Here is a 24,370-nt window from a genome sequence, read left to right as displayed (position 1 = left end):
AATTTAATGGCCTGTGACATACAGGAGGGTCAGACTAGATTTGATGGTCTTTTCTGTTCTTCAACTCCGTGAAACCTTTAAAAATCTGGCTCTAAGTTACCCCAGTTAGCAGATGCTGAATGGCACACAAAGAACAGACATGTCATGTAATAAGGTTTCATTTTTACAGTGCTGTTCTTCAGATAGGACTGTATTTTAACATGATTGCAGGAAGGCAGGAAGTTAAGATGACAAACATTTGCCACTTGTTCGCAACATCTCTTTTGTATACCCTCTGGTCCTTGTCCCCCCCCCATCCTCCTTACCCCCACGATTACATACTTAGGCCCTGATCCTGCTAACACTTATGCTCACAATCCCACTGAGTATTCAGGTGAGTAAAGTTAAACACATGTGTGAGTCTTTGCAGGATTAGGACCCTACATGTGAGATGAACTCCCCTGAAGAGAAGCATCTTATTCACCTTAAAACTACTTACTGCCACACATTAAAAAAAAACATCCCCAAAACAGGCAGAAAAGCAAGACTGTGAAACAATACTGATCACGCTAGTTGATGCCAGTTGATGTAGTAGGGGCTCTGTCGCACTGAATCACCACGTGAATTGCAACCAATGGCTGCTTTTACAGACTGTGTAACATGCTTTGCAACTGAATGAAGAACTGTAAAAAAAAAAAAAAAAAAAAAAAAATCAAATAAAAGCTTTCTGCTGTCGTCACAAACTATAGGACCACCTCTCAAGCAGTTTATGAAGAGAAGACATCCGCTTCCTCCTTCCATATCTAAATGGAGCCATGGCATTGATTGCAGATGCACATATTATTATTTGTTACTAGGTTTAAAATGACCATAGTAATCCAAAGTAAAGGGAAGGCTATTCAGTAACCAAATATGATATATCAAGTTACCCTGCGGGATGCAGAATTACTACAGTACATATGTAACTGAAGAAGCCATCCATTACAGAGAAATTATCAGATTATAAAACACAAGGGATTGGGTGCAGGAAAGCAGCATTAATAGAGGCCAGTAAATTGCAACAGGTATATCTAAATAAATGCCATGTTTTTGATAATTGGACCCATGCATATTGAGGACTTTCAGGCTGGCAGGCACATCTTAACTGCCTTAGGGGGTAGCACATGTTTTAGACTAAATTATATTATAGATCTTATGTAGCAGAATGTATAATTACTTATACAGGTCATGACAATGAGTGAACAAATGAGCACAATTACCAGGATCACCTATTCCCTGCATGAAATTCCAAAGGAAATTCCCCTTGTGCGTACTTTACCTTGGAAATGTTAAAATCTCTAGATTCATATTACCAAAGGCATAGACAAGCAGAGTGCTACAAAAGTGAAGAAAAAAAGCATCTGCTTTGAGAGGAACTGCATTCAGAAATCCCGGCACTATCCTTTCACAGGCTGGACAGAGCAGCTGTTTTCACACTGAGAACTTGCACATGAACAAGTTTTCACAACTTTTTGGTGCAAAAATGCTGCCTTTGCTCAAAATAACAAATCTGATTTTGCTAAGAAATGGGACCAGTTTTTAGGTAGACCCTGGACCATTTCCAATGGAAAATGCCAGATTTTGCTTAATAAAACCCCTGTATATACATTAGTCAGTTTCTTTTCGGGGTAATTGGCGTATTTTCCGGTTTCCAATGAAATGTGACACGTGTCTTATGTCAAAAAATTCTGGACTTAGTTACAAGTATTCTACTCTCCTCTACTTGAAGGTGTACCTAGGTCCTGATCTGATGTAGGTCCTGGAATGTAGTAATCAAATACTTTAGCAGCCCAACCCCTTATTCATGTGAATAATCCACTGACTTTATCTCACATGAGAAATCCCATTAGAATCATAGAATATCAGGGTTGGAAGGGACCTCAGGAGTTCATCTAGTCCAACCCCCTGCTCAAAGCAGGACCAATCCCCAGACAGATTTTTTTACCCCAGTTCCCTAAATGGCCCCCTCAAGGATTGAACTCACAACCCTGGGTTTAGCAGGCCAATGCTCAAACCACTGAGCTATCCCTCCCCGAAAGTAAGAGAGGCAAGATTGGCCCCTTTGTCCCCCAACTTCCTTGTGGATGCCCCCAGATCTCCCACCGCTCCAAAAAAATGCTCTGTGGAAAAGGCTGTATTATCTCTTCCTGGGAATCTCTGCAGAGCTGGAAGGGGGAAAGGAAAATGTGTGCCCACCCCATTCCCACCCTGCCTGGCTAGTCTCCACTCCCCCTCTCCTGGAGGTGAAATTTCAAGTTGGGGGAACAGGGTTACAGAGCAAGAGATCGGGCAAAGGTTTTTTTTGTGTGTATAGGTTCACCTGTGTATTTGGGGACAATGATGGAAGAAGGGGGCAAGACTGAGTTATTTAAGTTATACAGCACCCAAAAGCGGTATCACATAAATAATTAGAAAAAGGTCTCTACCCTGGAAAGATTACAAACTACAATGACAGATCCCTACATGATTTTAAAAAAGGCTCTGCTGACGCTCAGGCTAAAGCAGTAACAACAAATAAAATGCGAACAGGGACACATCTGTATAATTTATGCATTTAAGGTAAAATTTTCAAAAGTCACTAAGCAACTTAGGGTATGCCAACAATACAGCAGCTACAGCCATAAGCATAGACACTTCCTACATCAACAGAAGGGTTTTTCCCACATAAATGCAATTAAGCCACCTCTCTGAGAGGCAGTAGGTAGGTCAATAGAAGATTTCCATGGAAGGAAGAATTCTTCCACCGGCCTAGGTGCATTTACAGTGGGGATTAGGTCAACCCAGCTACGGGTGTGAAATTTTTCACAGCCCTAATCTAGGTCAATCTAATTCTTAGGGGCAGGCCTAACTTAACTCCCACTGACTCTTAATCTTTTCTTCCTGTTACTAACATTCACATTGCTGAATAAGCTATCCATTCTCCACGTGTGTCTGTATAGTGCCTGACACAACGGAACCCAGATTGAGGCCTCGGTACTACCAGAATACAAACAACAAAATTAAAAAACAATCTGTAACAAATTATTTGACTTATTCCCAAGACCCAACCTCATGCAGCCTATGGGCCAGATCCTTCTCCCAATGAGATCAATAGCAAAACTCCAGACTGACTTCCATAACTCCAGACTGACTAGATGAAAAACTTTAAGGGACTAGCCCCACCACTGGTGCAAACAGTCCTTGCTCCTGCAAGCAAGCAGTCCTATTCAAGTTAATGGGACTGTTTGCAAGAGTCAGAAATTGCAGCACTGGGTATAAAATGATGCATATTGACTAAGAAATATGTTTGTTCCTAAAGCAGAGACAAATTTCAGTTAGTATCACCCTAGTACAGTATATCAGTCCAATTAGAATTCCAATGCAAGATAAAGCATAAAGCCTGGAATTGTCACTAGAGGAAAAAAACAAATCAACTCTTGGGTTCATATAAAACAAGGACAATTTAATGATGAGTAGTCGAAAATGTGGCCACACACGCACACACTCCTTCACATACACAGAAGCAGTTCATCAAAAGTGAATCACAGAGAGAAAGATGAATTTGAACCCTTTATCCCCTGTCCTTTATAAAAGCTGCCACTCAGTAAACGGAGATTGCTCTAATTACTGTGACAATTCTGCACCCCGTTCAAACAACTTTTGTGTTCTGGACAGGTTTCTCTCTGAGTTTGAAATTCTTGGCCTGAGAACCACTCTTGTCTAAAAGAGGTTTCTCGTTCCAAGCACAGAATGCAACATTAACAAGTTGTTCCTCTTTTCAGCTCATTTCATTCTCCTCTTTTCCAATTGCCCGATTCAGAGCTTAATGGAAACTTGTCGAATCTTTTCTTCCCACAAACCCTGTAGAGCCCCAAAGCAATCTGTGCACAGGGTAACCACAGGAATCTTATATTGTCAATTAAAATTGGATAGACACCTGATAACAAAGTATACATACTAGAATAATATATATCACACATAAACACAGACATGCACATGTAACCAGGCAGATAATCACATTACAAATATATTAACAAAGCTGTAACTATTCCAAATTCCATTTTCATTCATCCAATTCCACTTTTGGTTTAGTTTTCATAGACATTCACATTTTTAAAAAATGAGTTGAAGTTAAACACAAAGTACAGTTAACTGCCACAAGTAAGCAACAGTTGATGTCAAGGCAAAATATACTCCCCAAAAATGAATAAATAAATTAGGCATCCCATCTTTGATGGTCTATGGATTATGAAGATATTTTGTCCTTATGCAGATAAATATCCTTTATGGGGCAATGTATTTTTCTTTATACAATTGTATTTTTGGCTACTACAAAAGTTATGTGCTTGGCTAACTCCCATAAAAAACATGACTTCTCTATTTAACACCCCTCTGTTTCTTGTATAGATACAAAAAAACTCTTCGTTTTATTTTGGGGGGAAATACGGGGAGGGCTTGGGCAAAGGGGAGAAGTAAACTAAAATGCTCAGTTTAAAATAAAAACAAAAAAACACACACAACAACTTGGCATCCAGACATGGAACAATAATTCATACCTTTAGACAAAGACACACATGGAGAAAAGAATCTCTCCTCTACTTCTCAAAGCAAACCAAAAGGTAGCCAGTCTGGCTACCATCTTATTCTTCTGATATGTTCGTTCAAGGTTACATCTTCTCATGGGATTCTTTATACCAGTAAATATTTAAACATACAAACCACCCACAACCTTTCAGTAGTCCTTTGTTGAGTCTGGGAACTCACCAATGCAGCTATCTATATGTAATGCTGCACATAAACCCTACCCCGTTGGTTCTCAAACTGGGGGTCGTGACCCCTCAGGGGGTCACAAGGTGGTTACATGGGGGTCCCGAGCGGTCAGCTCTGTGGGGCTGACAGTCATGACCCCCCATTATATTCCCCCCCCCCAGGGTTTAATTTATAAGGGGGGGGGGATTACATTCAGAGGCCTGCTGTGTGAAAGGGGTCACCAATACAAAAAGTTTGAAACCCATTGCCCTATCCACACCAATACTAATTCAACCAAAGCAAGCCTGTAATGTAGATGCTCTTAAACCAGTTTAACCCTTGCTTATCTATATAAGTTATCGACCCAAGCTAAACCAATTTAAGCAGGGTTAAACTAGTTCAAGAACAACTTCATTAGGAGTTTGCACCAGTTCAACTAGACAGGATTTTAAAACGAATTTAGTTACTTGTCCCTAGCATAGACATGGCCATATCCTGGAACAACTGATCTGATATAAACTGGGGAGCTGATGACTCACATGGGTGCTGGACCCTTTCTTTTGTGGCTGTGAAGCATCTCTTCAAAGTTGGAGGTGTTTTGTTTCTACTGTTTGTTTCTAAAATTCACACATGCCAAAACATTGTACTCTGCAGTATTTTCAATTTGGTATTTTTCTGAGGAGCCCTCTCTTTTTGGAAGTTCAACTGCAGCACCGACCGGAGTGGAACTAAAAGACAGACCAGGATTTTGGTTTTTATAGCACCTTTCACACCCTAGGCACTCTAGAGAGCTTTACAAAGCACTAAGTTAGACACTGGTAAAGCAGAGACTGTGTAGTCAAACATGGCAGCCATTATGCATTCAACAGTACTTCCCACAGAGCCTTGGGCATTAAAATCATCTGTTTTACTGAGCAGAGGAAACTGTTCGCCAAGACATAAGGATTATCTCCTACCCATTTCAAAAAAAAAAAAAAAAAAAAAATTGCCATGGGATCTTTAACATCCACATGGACAGGCATCTAAGAATTTGATTTAAATGTCTGACCATATGCCTGAAAGAATTCAGCACCCTAAGCATCTGACAACAAAGAGAAACTATCCTCAGATCTCCTGTCCTTGCGCTTCTTTCAGCAAGAAGCAAAAACATTTTAACAACGCAAATATATTTTTCCTCACACCAAGGCCTACTTGTCTCCTATAATTTCCATCATTTACTGTCATTAATTTTTTTTCCCCTCAAACTAAAACCAGCAGCTTGTGAGTCAGAGAACAATCATTAACTTTTACAACTTCCATACAAATCCACCTACTCACACCGGAAAGGCAGTATTGACTGACAAGGTGGCCTCAAAGCAGGCCCTGCAATCACTGGGAGCCTTCCATGGGGTGAGGGCCATGGGTTTCAATGTACCATTATTGCAGAATCACGCCCCTATAGTTGTTTTATTTATTTATAAAATACCTGTAGGAATCTAAAATATTAAAAATCAGTGACCAGACACTATAGGAAGGGTCATTCGTTTGAAAAAAAATATCCTTTTACAGCTTTTTGCAAAACTTTGAAGTCAGGTCAGGACATACAGGGCATGATCCAAAGCCTGTTGAAATCAATGGGAGACTTTTCACTGATCTCAGTGGTCTCTGGATCAGGCAGAGGTAAGACAGTCTTCCATTAATAACTGAAAGAGGGATACGTGTTTTCTGTATCAGAAAGCTGTTCAGCATGAACTGTACTGTACAGATTATGGGTTTCATGCTACATTGCTCCTGAAGCCAGGAAGTCCCACTGAAGTTGATGGGACTTCTGGGTGGATAAGAAATGCAGAACTCACTACAGCTTTCCCAGCATACTCCCAACTAGAATGCAAAGACATTCTCTACCACAACATCTCTCATTAAAAAGTGGCTGCAGCGTCATTTTAAAGTGTCCAATCATTACTAATTCATTTAGGAACAACTCTAACACTACTCATAATGAATTAATTGGAATTAATCTGGCTGTCATGTGTGTTTCCACAGGAATCCCATTGTTATTCAGTATTACTAAAACACCTCTAGTGAAGTCACGCAGTACCCCTGTATTTAGTTTAAGGAAACTTTAAATTGATTAGAACAAAATTACTGATGTTTTTAGTGCATCATAATTGGCACAGCAAGCCGAAACCCAGTTATCCCCTCAGTCCATATTTACAGTGTTACTCTTGCCCATTCATTCTGCATTTTCTTCGAGAATCTGGCTGTCCCCTACATCTGCAATTCATTGACTTTACAATTTACCACATGTTGAGATGGAGAGGTCTCAGCTCCATTTGAATCACTGCACAAATATGCAAGTGATTTATCGTTTTAAAACTGAAGACTGCAAAAGAACGACTCCACTTTTCCTGAACATTACTCCTTCTGGCAGCCCATGAACAATTACAGTTCGTACTAATTAAGCTCTGTAAATGTGCTGTGCCCTGCTAATGCCTACCAGGCCTCAAATTTATTTTCATGAAGCCAAACTTTAGCTAGCAACTTAACTCATTCAGCACTGGCCCAACCGGTTGCCTGTGTATGACCCCAAGAAGAATAAGGGTCAAGGCTTTAGCCTGCCTAAAACAAAAGAATAAACTAGAATGGATGGAATTGCCAGCATGGAATTAGATGAGGAGGGAGGGGTGAAGTATCCTGGGAAATGAAAAAACATCACTGTTGATAACCTGTTAAAAAGGTACTACCACACCATCTTTGTAATGTGGTGTTAAGGGATTCATATTTATCCCCAGAGGCTAATAAGTTACAGCATTCCATTGACTGGGAAAATGCATAAAGCCTTCAACTAAACTGCATGTACATTTATTTGTGGAAAGTACAATGACAGCCCCGCCCCCCTCCTTTTTTTTTTTTTTTTTTTTTTCCTCCCCCTTTTTTTTTTTTTTTTTTTTTTTAATAAGAGTCAGGATTTACATGATTTGTAGACGAAACCCATATGGAGAACAAGAGTCGATTTCTTAGTCTTTTTCTCCCCCACTCTCCCAGCTTGTCCCCTGGTATCTGTGATCTGGAAGTGACAGTAATCTATGGGGATGCTGAAATCAAGAAACTGCTAGAGAAATTAAAACTAGATTAATACCTAGGCACAGATTATTAATCATGTTGTCTGGTTTAAAACACACACAACATACAGGCAAGAGAGAAGCACTTAAATTTTAACTGCCCCCTCCAGGAAAGCATGTTTAATCAAGAGTGAGCCGTGAACAACAAGCTTTACTGTGTGAAGAAAATGTTTTTCCCTGTCCCCCAAGACTTTCTTGACACTTAAGAATCAATCCCTAGCTCCCCAATTTCCCCTTCAGTCATTTACCCAAATACGTTTTTTCAAGTCTGTAACATTTCTCTCTGCACTTTAGCATTCTTTCTTAGTCATCTAATAACCCTCCCCTGGCCTCTGGATTCTCTACACTTCCTCAGATACCGTTTTCTTCTCCCAAACACTACTTCCAGTGCCCCCCACCCCCGACACTTTCTTCCCTGCAAACTCAGATTTTTCCTTCTTGAAGCACATAAAATCTTTTTCATCCAACTATTGTTTCGAAGCTGACGATGTTAACTGCTGTACTCTGTGTGTGTTTTCACACAATGTAGCTTTTTACCGAAGTCCTATCCAAACACCTTTAAAAAAAATCAGGCTAATAATACACATTTCCAAGATGCATTTAACTTGTGCATTAATCCTGGCATGTGATTTTTCTTTTTCCAGCTCAGTGGTACATCAATAAATTAAAGGGCAGTTCCAGGTATCAAGTTTCTTTAAGTATTCTGGGAAATATTTTGTTGGGTTGGTATCTAGATACACTACACAATACTGTCAGTGTGTTCATAAAGGATGCAAGCTGTAGTAACTTTTTTTTTTTTTTTTAATTTGGCTGTCCGCATTGTTTAGAATTGCTCTCGAATTTTTCTGCACTCCAAGTGTTAATTATAAACTTAACTATATCCTACGTAAAAAGCAAAAACACAAACCTGCAGTTAGGAGGAGGAGTGCAATATTCTTAGCTTTTTGGGGTTTTCATGATTTCCACCCCCACCCCCAATCTCTCATTGCTTATAATTAGTGAAAGAAATTTGACCCACTGCCAGTGTCTGTGGACCTTGGATATTATAAGGCCAGCGTGGCGTCAAATATCTTAACATTCATAAGTGTTATAGGCTGTAAATAAACCCTGTGGATTTATGACCCTGTGCTGCTTGCCAGCAAATGACTGTGGCACATTTCTTTCAGCAGACCTGTCGAGGTGCAAGTTTGCCTTTGGTTGTAAAATTAACCATTTCCTTCACAAACCTGCCCAATTATGAACCCAAGTTTAAGGCTTACTTGCATATTTACAGTAATTTAATACCTAAAGAAACACACACCTCTAAACTTCTCTCTAATCCTACAAACACCACCACGAAACAAAAGTTCTCACAACAGTTACAGTGTAGGGGGGATAATATCCTATTCACGTACAAACCATGGGGGGGGGAAATGCACACACACACACACACACACACACACAAACAATATTATATATATATTGCAAATACATTTTATATATAAGCAAGCACTTGTTTTGAAGTTGGGAGGGGCGAGGAGATGGTGGGAAGAAGCATATTATTTCTTGCCTGCTTCTGTCTGCACAAGAATCTCCTCCCTTCCCCCACTATAATGTCATCTACTTCCTGTGTAGGAGAGCATTTGCTAAATCCAGGTTGTCTCATGCTTAACTGCCAATAATCCAACTTCCACATAACTCCCAGACAGCTGGGGAAAGGTCCTCAGAGTTTTAGTCATGGCATAGAAACTCATGTCCACCCCAAAAATCTGCAGCTGTCCTTTCTCTACAAGGCATTTTTAATCTGATTTTGAAACCCAGTCATGAAAATCTGACAAATGTAAAACACTTTTTTCCCTGAACTCGGGTTTACAATCTTCAGTGAAAGCTGCACCATATTTTTTAACTGATTAACCTACATATATTTTTGTGTTTGAAGAAAACAAAAAGCAAAATCAAAAAGAGAGAAAAGAATAGAAAAAAAACCCAACACCAGTTAATGTATGAATACATTCAAACCCTGGAAAGACATCTACTGTAATTTTTCAAGTACAGATCAGCCACTGGTGCACCTATTAAAATGTTCAATTTCCAAAGCAAATATTATTTTTAATGAAGTGCAGTACTGCAATTATCCTGTACACTCAAGTAACAGTACTGTATTATATTGTTTTGCAAGCTCCCAGAAACATGAAACTTTGCTATAACTATTTTTCATAGCCCCTTCAGAGAGAAGCTGGCTGACCAACCAATGGTGCATTTTCTCTAAAATGAAATTATATCAGGGACATTCAGATTCTTTATGGAAAAAAATTAACAGAATCCAGACTATTTACCATTGTATCCCACCAACACTGATTCACTCTGCTGCAGAATTAACAATCTACCTACTTAAGCATTCAGAAGTTTCATATTGTACGTTCCAACCAATTTATACCACAGGACCATCAATTCTTATATAATAGCATGTTTCTACACAATTCCAGAAACTTTATTAAAAACATGTCCATTTAAAAAAAAAAAAAAGTGAATAATACACATCACTGAATGCTAAGTATCATAGAGCACTAAAGTGGTGACATATTAAGCTATATCTACATTATTAAACTAGTTGGTGGATGTTAATACCATAATCCATATTGCAGACATTAAACCTCAACCATTAAGATTAGTACAGAATTAATACTATCATATCGAAACTGAAATCTTAACATGCCTAGCCATAAATATTTCTGAAGGAGATGAAAAACAATTAGCATAAATACCAAAAGAAGGGCAAGAACACCTGTTCTTTTTCTGTACCGATAAGCATTTTATTGTTCTCTATTTAAAATGTAATGACCTGTGTAATTACAGTAATATTACATTGTATTGCAGGGGGCTTGGAATGTCACACTTTGAAAAGTGTTGTCAAAACAATTCAAGGGGGGAAAAAAGGACCACCATTAACCCTTCACACTTCAGCGTCTACCTCTTTTGTATTAGAAAGGATTATGTTTGATTCAGTAGATAAAGGAAAACATCCATTTTTCAAGTCTGTTATTTATTTATTTTTAAAGTTTCCTTTACTGAAGGTAAAACCTTACTGAATGGGCTGCTCTCATATTTTGCTGTTCCAAGCATTTAAAATTCAGAAATAAACACAAGATGCTGCCTTATGTGCAATCTAGTAACAAATCTCTCACTTGGAAAGCAAACAATTTAGGGCAAAGGAAGATGCAACAGCACTGATAAAAATATGAAAAATCTGCTGGTAAATATTCTTAACAAAATATTTCTATTTGCTGGTTGAAAACATGAACTAAAACACTAAATGCAGGTTTCAAATTAAATACAACTTCTCTGTTTTTAAACTTTGAAATGAAAACTATTTCCTTTATTATTCCTAATAGCCAGCTACCTCAGTCCCTCTTCAAGTATATGCGAGACAGAGATTCTCAGAAACATTACTACATTTCTATTTGACTAGATCTCTCCTTAATGCATATCTGTATTCTTAAAAGCCATCCAACATTACTCTATCAAAGACAAAATTAACATTATACAGAAAAATCTTTGTCATTTTAAAATAAAATTATTACTATCAAGCTTTATGGAGTCTTCAACAATTAAAGCATTATTCTTGAGATAATGTATTATTCATCATAAGCAGATTTAATGATACTTCATAATTCTTTACGTTCTTAAAACAGAAAAGAAGAAATCAGTGTTCTCAGGAGTTTGCTTTTGAACAACAGACAGCTGCAGATACATTTAAAATTAACAACAATTCTGCTAAACCAAAATTAACGAACAAACCACAACAGCAGCAACAAAAAAGAAAAAAATATATGCTACACAACTACATCACCTTTTTACCTTATACTCTCTGAAAATTTAAAGGATAGGGTATTCGAAGTCTACACAAGATGTATTTTTTATGTATTAAATAATAACTATGCAGAATTTTCTATACATTTCCAACCTGCATTTAAAACTAAAATCTAGCTGGTTTGGGATTCAAAGCTGGTTTAGTAGATGTCAAGAATACACCTAGAACATACAGTATGTCAGACAACATCTATCCTGCTTAATCTTTAAATTATTCTGCTTTCAGGCCTAAATGAATAACTTTAATTTTTTCAGTCCATAATTAAGTGGTAAGCAAACACGGAGACATACAGAATGTGAAAGAAAAAAGGTGAAGATATGAAAAGGTTTGTGGTTCCTGATGTGCAAATAATAAAATTGCCTACTGAGAGTGGAAATATCCCTTTTAGAATCCATCTGATAACACACGACAAGGCCACCTGCTATGTCAACAATAAAATAACATGTAATCTTTTATACAATACCTTTAATTCATACAAATAGAACATTCTTATGAAGGCCTTTTTTAAATGTAGGGAGAAGGGGAGGAATATTTCCATTAAAGGTAACTACTAAATGATCCATATCTTTAGGTTCTAACGAGAAAAAAGAAGGTGGCAAATAAATGTAATCAGGAATTATGTCTGTTGTAACAAAAATATTTTTGAAAAAAAATCAGAAAACAAAAAACAAATGTGATACCTCAATTAAGCTAACTATTCTTGGAAAACTGAAAGCATGTTAAGGTTTTTAAAAAACTGCAATATAAAACTATTTGGAACAAAGTAATTTTGGGGGAATACTCTGAGATCTTGAACCTAACGCTTACAGAATTTTAATTTTTTTTAAAAAAAGCCATGCACACACAAAATACATACATAACCATATCTGAAGCAAAATATAATGCATTCAGCCCATGCTTTTCCCCTCCCCAATCATTAAAATTACAAACTGCAGTCACCCTCTTCCACAGTCTGAGAAATCATGGCGCTTGAAAAGCAGCCTTACAAGATAATAACCATAATAAAATAAGTAAAATACTACCACATCTTTAAATACATGCAAAACTAGAAAAATATTTTTTTCATATTTCGATCCCTCTATATTTACTAATCTAGGTTGCTACTGCCACTTTACTGAGTGAAAACAAGCCTGACCTGATGTTTAATATTTTAACGCTTTGAAACACTTGTAGATCTGATAAACTGGAATCGTCCAAGACTTAATCCATTAGCACAGATTCAACATCTACTGAACAGTAGATCTGTTATTTCAAATTGCTCTCTCATGTTACAAAAAAATGTGTAAACAGATACATGGTGATGGTGGGGGACCCTTCAGATTTAAAAGCACCTAAAGAATGCAAAATGACAACCCTGGGCAAGTGTAAACAAACACTTCTTAGCATTTTGTACTCCCCATGGGTTTACCATTCATAATTAAAAAACCCTCCTTTAAAAAAAATTAGTCTTGATGTGTGTTACATAGGGATATACAGCACAGTTAGTGATACTACAAAGCACCAAAGGAGAAACAGCAGCAAGAGACAAACCTACCCCCATCACACCCCAAAGTTTAATTGAACCCCACTATCTGAACTACAATTACTTCCCTCCTCCTCCATACAGACTCTCTCTTTTATCCAGAAAATCTGGCCCTTCATCCACACACACACACACACACACACATATTTTCAGCAAGATTATTATTTCTAGAATGCACTTCCAAGTGGGGGGTTTGTTTAATGTATTCATTTTTTAAAAGGCCGTTTCTGTTTATTGTATCAGTCCTGGTCTGTGCTCTGCTCGAACTCCTTTCAGGACTCAGCTTAGCCACACACAAATAAAGAAAGAACTCCTTCAGGTCTTTCTCCCCTTGCAAAATAAGAGCTGTGTGTTTAGCTCCGGGTAAGGATGGGCTTTTTCTGTGAGCGTTCAAGAGATGGAGTCATCTCCCTGATCAAGGTTCGTTCAGTTTAAACTAATCAAGCATGTGAGTTTGCAATTAAATGTCAATAACCTTCCCGTTCCCCAAAAAAGTGTAAAAGAACTTGCCATAAACACACAGAGAAAGAGAGAGAAATTGCTGAACCAAAGTGAAAAGGCCAGACAACTTGCAATGGAATTTAAAAAAAAAAAAAAGTTCTAGTCTTTACAAAACAGGATAAGAGAGAAACTATATAACTTGGTGACTCCTAATACAGTACATCAGTAACTGAGAGACCTTCTGCAGCAAGGAAAGGGTTAAGGGGGAGGTTAAAAAAAAAGGGAGGGGGAAGAGACCAAGACGCCACTGAAGAGGGCAGAAGAAAACAGATCATTCACCAGGGCAAATAAAGAGTTTTGTAGAAATCAGATTTGAGATTCAGCTGATGAGAAAAGAAACCAAAACACAGCCTGGGATTTATAATTTTTTGAAAGAAGGGAGAATATGAGAGGTGAAAAGACCTCCACGCAAAACTGAAAGTAAAAAAGAAAAAGGGGAAGAAAAAAAAATATGGCGAAGTGTAAACAAATCCCATTCTGCAAAAGCCATGAAAGTTTGGAAAGTTTCTGACTAGGGGGACGGGGGGGGGGGGGGGGAGAAGGGGGGGGCTTAGGGGGGGGGGGGGGGGGGGAGAAGGGGAAGGAAATGTACAATCCTAGCAGTGAACGATCGTTTAAAATAGAGAGATGTAGATGCGCCACTTACTGTTCTTGCAGTCGGAGAGAGCGATCCATTGGGGAGGTACGGGCTGGTCAGGTCGGGGATCATTATAAAAGGATAACCAGGGTATGGTGGGCCCTTAAACAACCCTCCATCTTGCCTTTTCGCAGCTAACATGGCGGGGCAGAAAGAGAGAGAGAAGGGGTGAAAAGGGGGGATTAAAAAAAAAGAGAGAGGGGGAAAAAACTTTGTTTAGAAAGTGTCTCTCCCCCCTCCACCCCCAGGCAAAGTTGTGCAGCAACGCGCCGCTGGGGCCGCACTGGGCTTCCCTCGGCAGGTCTTCCCGCAGAGCTGGGGGGGCTCCTCGCTTTGGGGGCGGGGTGGGGGGTTCGTGGTACTCACCTTCTTCTAAACTTTCCCTCGATTTATCTCTGAAAGTTTCGGACCTAGGCGGAGGCCGCCTCTCCGCCTGGGGGGGAGGAGGGGGCAGAAAGGGAAGATTGGGGGGGGGGGAGACACAAAAAAGGTGGAGAGGGGGGGGAAAGAGAGAGAGAAACAGAGTTACAAGTTTGTGCAATGGAGGAAACTTAAAGTCAAACATTGTAGCAACATTACAACACCCCCCCCTCCCCAAGTTGTGACTGAGGATTAGCCCCCTAAACACAGTTGCAAAGCGCAACTCCCCTCTGCCCCCCACCTCTGCCTGCCCCCAAAGCCAAAGGGGGGGGAGGATTTTGGGGGGGGGGGTTCCCCTCCTTACCTCCGAGTCTGAGGAGCTGTTTTGATTCGTTTCTGATTCATTGACCAGGGAGGACTTGACATCCGCTAAATCCCGCTCTGCCGAGGAGTTGTCGGAGATCTTCTCCTCCTGCTCCCCTTCGTCTTTGAAAGAGATCAGTTCATCGTTGGCCCCCAAGTCGTCTCCTCCACCGCCGTTCAGCTGCGGCATTTTCCTGCCGGCTCACCCCACCAGCAGCAATTTTGCAACAAGGGAAAGGGGGGAGGGGGGGGGAAAGAAAGGAAAAAAGTTTGCACCGGGGGAAAAAAAAGTCCAAGGTGAAGGGTTTTCTTCTTCTTCTCCTTCTCTGTTTCCTCCTGGGGAGGGGAAAAAGAAGGAGGAGGAGGGGAGGGAAATGTCTTTCCTTTCCTCTTTGCACCAGTGACTTTGGGTTTCTTCTTCTTCTGGATTTTTTCACCCCTCTCTCTCTCTTCCTTCCTTCCTTCCTTCCAGGGAGCTGATCAGCGTGCCAAGGGCGCACCAACCCCACACCCAATGTGAGAATAATAATAATTAAAAAAAAAAATAGACGGGGGGGGAGGGGAGAATTGTTTTTAAAAAAAAAAATACAAACAAACCAAAGAAGAAGTCAGCTGGAGAGGGGGGGAGACGCCGCAGATATAGGGAGCCCGTGCCGCTCGGGTTTGAGTGAGTTGAAGTTAGACTGAGAGCTTTTCAGTTCAAAGGCGGCGCTGATTGACAGATAGAAAAAGGGGGATCGAAATCCGGAGGAACGGAGAAGTCTGGGATCCGGGATTATTGACAGGGAGAGAGAAACACACTAGGCACTTAATGAGATGCAGGAGGGGGCGGGGGCTCCCCCGGTGACGTGTGCATAACTAAACAGGGTTGGGGAATGAGCGAGGGGGGAGAGAGAGGAGGAGGAGGAGGGTGGGGGAAGTGGAGAACTAACAATGATCCTTTTTGGCAAGAGCCAGAGAGAGTTTAGTGAGTGTTAGGGGGAAAAAAGGGACTGGATTGAAGGGAGACAATGAAGGGGGAGGAGGGAATGTAAGGGAATGACCCAAAGAAAAACAAAACACATGCAAAGGGGGAGAGGAGAAAATTGCACTCTACTTCAGGAGTACATTTGCACAAGAAGGGGAAAAAAATATATATAGGAGTTAGGAAAAGATGCCTGCCCTTGTGTCTGCTGTTTGCAAAGCAGTAACTTTTATGGAGCAGAGATGATTAACTATATACATTTGTATGCATGGGGAAAAGTGCAATTTCTCAGAGATTTTCTGTGACATTATTTTTATTGTGCGTGGTTAGGTTTTTTGCTTAGGGGTTGTTTTTTTTTTTGTTTTTTTTTTTTTTAACCCCTTTAAGTTTTTTTTTTATTGCCAATCGTTGTAGGTAAGAAACTAAAATAATCATGAAATAAACCCCTTTTCTTACCCAGCGTTTTCTTCTTGCATGTATTATTATTATTATAGTCCTACTGGATTAAAATGTGCAAGATAACTCTTCAGTGAGCAGATATCGCCAAAAGAATTTTTGGCGTAAGGCATATGATTATTTTTACCTTTAATGGGGAAAAAAAGTGGAGGAAAAGGAATGTGATTGATACGTTAATTATCAAGAGAGGAGGGAGATCCAGGACTCTGGGACTTGAGAGGTGAAAAGTTTTTTGTGTTGGCTTTGTAAGCATCACAACAGGAAAATTAAACTGAAAGTGACATAGCCACTGGAATAAATAGGACCAGCTGAATGGTCCCCAAAACCAGCCAGCAAATGAGTTACCAAATGTAGATTATTGGGGAGGGGGGGGCGGGGAGTAATTGACCGCTCAAGACATAACGAAAGGGTATTCAGTTCAAGGATTTGAGGCAGCAGTTGTTGTTTTTTTAAGTCACTACCCAGAGAGCAGGCTCGACACAGCCACAAAATGGGGAGCGGAATAATGCAGATGCAAGAAATGACATCTGGTACCCGAATATAATGTGCTGAAGAGAGAAGGAAAACAAATTGATCTTCTAGCAGTGACAAATTATAACAATGGACGAGTCAATGGGAAACTTTAACGTGGACAAGGAACAAAGGAGGGAGGGGGGCAGAGAGACAGTAAATTCAATGGGAATTAGTAAATTGCCTAATGGAAATGGTGTTAGAAAGCCAGGGGACAGGCTGTACTAAATAATCCAAACATTCCCCAAGAAATCTAACCTGCTGCTCCGTCTAAGGGCCATTCAGCACGTAGGGTTTCCAAAACAAAGTCAATTTGTCATGCAATATTTAGAGAGTTTGGGGATTTCAGCTAAACTGTCTTCTCTAAAAAGAATAATAAAAATAATAACACAGAGATCGACAAGGCTAACACAAATTCTCAGGCATTAAAAAGTTCACATAGAAATTTGCATACTAAAGGGAAAGATGCAGACAAAATAGAAATAAAAAAATCACTGCAACTTACAACTTTAATATTAATCAGTAAAGCAGAAATAGAGTGAAAGGAAGCATGAAAAGAAGTAAAACAAATGTGTACATTTAATCAGACAGGATTGCATAGGACACAAAGAACAGGGCTAATTAGTCTCAGCAGGTAGGGACTAACCTTCAGACTTCATAAATAAATAAGTCTGTGAACAATGTCTAAGTGGGAGTATGGAGACAGAAAAGGGATTATTTCAAGACACCAAGTAAAAACATGAAGAATGAAATACTTCACTGTTAAATCAATGTACAAATGGATTTAACAGTTTCTTTTTCTTCTGGTCTTTTGACTAACTTGCTTTTACTTTTAGACATTTTGCAAAATAGCTATGGTTGGACACACACTTCCCAATTATCCCTGGCTATGTAATGGCTACATTTTGCAAGCTGTTTACTTGCAGAGTGACACAGTAACAAATATACTCAATTTTGTTTGCCTTTTGATTTTTTAATTATTTTAAACTCTGGTGTGATATGAGATTAGAAATACCAAACATGCTGAACTCTTACTTACTTTATAGGACCATGTGTTATAATTGGATCTGATTGAACAAAAAATAACTTTTTTTGAAGGGATTTTTATGTTCTGGTATAGATTTTTAGCAATGCTTCCCTAACAATTTTGCACTGTAATTAGTGCCATTACTTGTTTAGCATCAAAAATGTGGTTGGTTTTCTACTAGATATAGAAGGAGATTCTCTGCCCCAGGGAGCTAACAAATGAAGGACCTGATTCTGTAAACAGTTATGCATGTGAAATAATGTTACTCGTGGATTACTCATGTAAGTAACACTACTGACATCCGTAAGCGGTTGTAAGATCTTGTTAGGCCCTGATCCTGCACTGGGAACCCAGGTGCAAAGGTTGGCCCTAGCGGCTCCTGATGCAAGAGTTAGGTCCCGATCCTGGAATATATTCCCCACTACACCCACATGGCTGGGCACAGAACCGCAATGAGGTCAAAAACTGTGCAAGTACAGGGGTTTGCTCATGTAGAGTTCATTACAGGATTGGGGCTTTAGTTATTAGCCTTGTGCATTTTTCTAATTGACCCATGCTTATCCTTTCAAACCGCTACATTTAAAAAAAGAGCAGCAAGTCACAGTGTTGTTATTCATTAGAATGTCATTATTTAATAAAGTTACTCATAGGAGCATATGCATCATATCTCATTTATTTCCTGGTTTCCAATTTTAATAGTTCCAAATATACAAATGCCTTTGGTGGAATGAGCTCTCAAAGGGTCAATAGCACCTGTTAGCTATTGAGGGTACCCTGGATAAAAAATGTGTAACTTGCAACAGCCAAAGTAATATAATATTCAGAAAAAAAAAGTCAAGCTAATCCATTGTGTGAAACATATGATTTATTGTTTTGATACCCAATTTTGAAGCAACAGGTGGTGTGTCAAAGGCAGGTGCTAAGAGTTTGGCCTTCCATAGACATCAGTTATCCTGGCAAAGTTGTCCTATGGTGTAGATCCGGGAGCACAAGTGACTGTCTAGACCATCATAGGTCTCAGCCTTGGCACAGTACACCATATGTTGGGCTTGCTTTGTGAAACAAGTGGGACAAGGTCAGATTAGGGAATTTGTATCGTTTACGGTGAGTAAGGTCACCCTTTACATTCACAGAATGCCTTTCAACCCAAAGGATTCCACAATGCACCAGAAACAGCACTGCTGAAAAGCAGAGTGGGGGTGCCAACAGGGGTGCTGGAGCAATTTTTATAGTGGGGGTGCTGAGAGTCATTGAACCAAACTGTAACCCCTGTATGTGATGGAAACCACTTCAAGTCAGGGGGTGCGGCAGCACCACCCCACCCCTAGTTCCAGCACCTACGGGTGCCACCCAATCCACATTTCACAACAGAGAGGAGAAGGGAAAGTTTGGCCCAGGCTAGCAGGGTAAACCCCTAGTTGTATGAAAAATTATTTGGAATCTTTAACGTCCCCCCCAGAGGCTATGTCTCTAATAGAGAAATATGGTCCACTAACCACCATTTGGACCGAGTAGTGTACCTGCTACATATGTGGGACAGGACCTCTGTCTCTAAGGTCTTCTCCAAAAGTCCCTACACTGTAGACTTGCAAGCATAGAACTCTGCTTATCTATCTCAGAAACATTGAAGGGCTTGAGTTGACCATGCTAAGATTTTAATCTATGGTTTGAGGAACTTTGGGTGTTTCAAAGGTGATCTTAGACCACTAACTCTGTTTGCACTGCCATACGGTTTTTCTACATTGAGCAGGTGTTGATGAAACTTACAAACAATGGTGGCTACCTGGAGTCTATGCTTCCAACATTGTTGCCGCAGATGGAGCTGCATCAACATTAGCAATGGTGGGAATTTTTTCTAGGATAGACAAAGCTACAGAGCCAAAGGATAGAGGCCCTGGCTGTTCTATGTAATCAGAGCACTGACAAAAAGAAAAACAAAGATGAGGCAGTGTGAAGAAGCTATAAAATGGGGAAATGCCAAAAGCCGAAGTTATGGTTCCACAGTGAGATTTGCTGTTTGCTTTATCTTTTGTGGGGGCTAGCCTGATGGTGGTTTAATCTCCAGGTATATGCTTTACTTCACCGCTTGTCAGAGAGACGCTCGGAAATAAGACACCCAGAGACCTTTTACTTACTGCTATGGGAACTAACTTCTTTAAATCCATGTTCCGTTTCACAAGTCATGTCTATGGAGCAGTAGAAACATTATTCCATTTTTAGTGCCTAAAATATTGCTATGCATCTTGTTTTTGACAGAGATAATTTTACCTAACAATAAAATGCTTAATGGGTAGGAATATGCATGCAGAGTGTAATCACACATTATCATGAGGTGATATCAAGTATTATAGGTGTGTGTGTGTGACAAGAAATAGGTTCCTGAAACACAGAATCTTCCATAACTGTACCATTTTTATTGACAGCATGTCTTTTAACCCTAATAGTAATGGAAGAATCCCAATAAATGAAACATTTACTGAATAACTTGCCTTATTTTCGGGTGGTGTCTGATTCCTTTCTAGCTGTCTCTAGAAGATGTTTTTAGCCTAATTTGCTCCCTAGAAATTTCACTCACCAGAGTTATACATCTATGACGTTTTATTGCCTGAAGCCAAGTCTGAATAAGAACTTTCTTAAGGTATACTTACCCTAATGCCAGTCTACAAGAATTGGTCGGCTTTAGTTTGATTTATTTGTGCAACACTGTGGATACAGTCTTTCAGCCATCACTGTAGAATTGGCCTAATGTTTCTAAATGCGAAAGGAAAAAGAAAGAAAATGAGGGAAAAACAGTAATATCCATGTTTCAGAGTGGTAGCCGTGTTAGTCTGTGTCAGCAAAAACGAGGAGTCCTTACGGCACCTTAGAGACTGACAAAATATCCATGTTCATTTATAATAATGATGCTTGGTTAAATTAATTGTGTGTATACTTATATGTCTACATTTTCCAACCAAATGAACTCAAATAGCAATTGCATATGTTTACTTCTGCAGGAATCCCAAAGAACTTGTGCGTAGATACATTCATACATGTAAATACACACACATATATAAATCCCAGACAGAAATAACTAACCAAATACTGGTCTGATGTAGTATGACAATTGCTATGTAATAAATATATACATACATATATGACAACAGTTAAGCAGCTGGTGAGCTGAGACCACTGCCTGTAATACTGACCAATATTGTCTCATTGTTTCCTTGCATTCCACTGTCTGTCTGTATCCATCTGTTGTCTCTTGTCTATACTTAAATAGTCGGCTCTTTGGGGAAGGGCCCATCTTTTGGTTCTCTTTTGTACAGCACCTAGCACAATGGGCCATAATTGGACCTCCGACATCCCCCTACAGTACACGTAATAACTAAGAATAATCACTAATCACTCAAACACAACATGTTTTATAGTGCATAGTACAATGGATTCCCCCATCTCAGTTGGTGCGATCATAATATAAATAATAAGAATGGATGAGGTAGCTGTTTAGCAGAGTGCAGCAACACTAGTTTTGATTTAGGGCAGGGGTAGGCAACCTATGGCACGCGTGCCGAAGTCGGCACGCGAGCTGATTTTCAGTGGCACTCACGCTGCCCGGGTCCTGGCCACCGGTCCGGGGGGCTCTGCATTTTAATTTAATTTTAAATGAAGCTTCTTAAACATTTTAAAATCCTTATTTACTTTACACACAACAATAGTTTAGTTATATATTATAGACTTATAGAAAGAGACCTTCTAAAAACGTTAAAACGTATTACTGGCACGCGAAACCTTAAATTAGAGTGAATAAATGAAGACTCGGCACACCACTTCTGAAAGGTTGCCGACCCCTGATTTAGGGCATGAAGTGAAAGAGTATAGCATGTCCTGCAAGAAGAGGGCTGAATGTAAACCCCCCCCACACACACACACACACACCCCCACACACATGCTGGGGCAGTAAGCCCCAGGCAGTGCTTCCTCCCACACCCCGTAGGGAGTTGGGCGGCAACTGCAGACAGCAGGCACTCCTGCCAGTGTTTGGAGAGGGCCTAGCAAAATGGAGGCCTGGTCCATGACACTATGGTAATACAAATAACTAATAATAATACTTAGAATTAGATTTAGGCCTGGACCACAGAACTAACCACCCTAGCATTGCAACAAGTGTACAGGTCTTTGAGGTGACTATAATCAAGACCTTGGATTGTCATCTCATGCAAAATACCTTAAGTTTCCAAATAAAAGCCTGGTTTTCTCAACGATAAGAATAATTAATAATATTTATAATCTCACCAACCACATGTTGGGAGCTAAACAGCTGTTTATGGAAACAAGGCCCCTGCCACAAAGGGTTTACAATCTATTTAATTGATAATTGATCTAATTAAAGCATCCAACAGAAATATGGTGCTCAGCAAAAAAATATTTTTAAGGCACCCCTTAAAAGTGTTTTAAAGACTTGACCAGCCTATTTGTAATGGAGCCTTCTCCTTTACTATTTCTTATCAAATCACTTTCTCATGAATAATTCTTGAAAAAGGCTGTGTTTGGCTTTTCGTATGCTTCTACTTGCTCCTGAAGCTTGTGACTTTCGGTGCATTTTCTGTCATTTGGCAAAGAGCTCTGGAGCACATGCAAGTGGTCACAGGTCAGCTGAGGAGTGAGACAAGTAGAGCTCTGCTGAAGAAACGGAGCCGTCTCTTTCTTTGTAAAGTATGCTGCCACTTATCAGCAGACAGGGGTTTCTCTTGCAGTGGGGAATCTGAGCCTATGCATATCAAAAAGAGTGGCACTGGAGACATTTCTGGTGGGCTGTTGTCTCAGGCACATCCAGCCTTTATGTAACCTCAGGGCATAAATAAGCAGACAGGAGGTAAGGGACAGACCTTCCTGTAGTACAATTAGGTGACAATGAGCTAGCCAAGTAATAAGTGCAGTACCCCCAAACAGCTCAGTATCAGGAATACCACTGAGAATTATTACTAATTATTTGTTATCTTGTACTATGAAAGTATCCAGAGGCCCCAGTCAGAATTAGGGCCTCTGGACACTACTGATGTATATGTATAGTTGCTAGGCACTACATAGACACACAGAAGATGCAGTCGCTGCCCTGAGGAATTTAAAATCTATGGGCCCAATCCTGCAGCTGGATCCAGGCACGCTGACTCCCGAACCTGTACAGAGGCCCATTTTCTGTGGGTGAGGAACCTGGAGTAACTATAACAATAAGGCACTGAAGAGGTGGACCTGCAAGTTACATCTTAGGCGAACGGACACATGTTAAGAGGACTCGGAGCGAACAGCAGTGTCACTATATCCTGCTTTGGGGGACAGACCTTCCTTTACTTGACCAACCTCAGAACAGGCAGGATGTTACAGTCAAGAGAGCTCTGTAAATTTGCATGCCAGTTTTCTGAAGTCCTGAACATGGCACGAGAAATCACGGGATCCCATTTATCTCACTTTCTTTTGAATCGTCCATGAGACAAGATGTGAAGTCCTGATACAAAACAAGTAGAAAAAATAACTTTGACAAAAACCTTTCGGCCTCCCTTATACATAATAAATAAGCAAAGAAAAATTGCACAAACTACTACTGCTTTTTTGTTTTGTTTTGCAGGTCATCTTTAAAAGGTAAAACTGTTACACTTTCAAAATTCATGGTACTAAAGAAATGATATCCAAAGATTTCTGATGAAGGCATTCGGACTGTATGTAACAAGACATACATTGACTTCCTATTTGGGTGACCATCAAGAATCACTTAATGTCATTACTAACCTCTACAGCCCATAACGCCTAATGTTCACCTTCATAAGCAAATATCTGTTTAGGACGTGTGGTGGTTCAAGCACAGATCTAGAAGTCCAGGGTTCAGTTCCTCATCTCTGCCCATGATTTCCTGCATGTCCTTGGGAAAGTCAGTTATCCTGTCTGTACCTCTGTTTCCACATCTGTAAAATGGGTACACTACTACTTCAAAGAGGTGGTTGTAGGGCTAAACTGACGCCAGGTCTATACTAGGAAATTAAGTCGGTATAAGTTTCTGGCTCAAGGGTGTGAAAAACAGTGCAGTTAAATCAACCTATCCCCTCGTGTGGACAGCACTAGATCGATCGGAGAATTCTCCTATGGACTCAGCTACCATCTCTCGGGGAGGTGGAGGACCTACGCCAGTGGGAGAAGCCCCCCCATTGCTGTAGATAGTGTCTTCACAGAACCTCGACAGTTTTAAGCCTAGATACAAAGATCTACTGAAAAGAACTACTGAATACAGAAATGTAAAGTATTATTAATATAGCAAATGAAGAGTATTATACAGTACAGACATCTTTTACTATAATC

General features: G+C 39.9%; 1 protein-coding gene across 20 annotated transcripts in view; it reads right to left on the bottom strand.

Moving 5' to 3' along the window:
* The window catches only part of TCF7L2 (transcription factor 7 like 2), a 207,019-nt gene extending 191,676 nt beyond the window's left edge, over positions 1-15,343 (bottom strand). For all 20 annotated transcript variants that reach the window (XM_024193491.3, XM_024193492.3, XM_024193497.3 and 17 more), the window contains exons 1-3: positions 15,082-15,343; positions 14,724-14,790; positions 14,367-14,491 (exon numbers count right to left, since the gene is read on the bottom strand). In XM_024193491.3, coding sequence (XP_024049259.1) covers positions 14,367-14,491; positions 14,724-14,790; positions 15,082-15,270 — 381 coding nt within the window. In that variant the 5' untranslated portion in view covers positions 15,271-15,343. The remainder of the gene's footprint in view (positions 1-14,366; positions 14,492-14,723; positions 14,791-15,081) is intronic.
* Between the last annotated feature and the right edge of the window lie 9,027 nt (positions 15,344-24,370).

Source organism: Terrapene carolina, unplaced genomic scaffold (assembly GCF_002925995.2).
Source record: "Terrapene carolina triunguis isolate 2854851 unplaced genomic scaffold, T_m_triunguis-2.0 Scaffold95, whole genome shotgun sequence".
Taxonomy (NCBI): Eukaryota; Metazoa; Chordata; order Testudines; family Emydidae; genus Terrapene; species Terrapene triunguis.
This window is presented reverse-complemented; position numbering and strand designations above follow the sequence as displayed.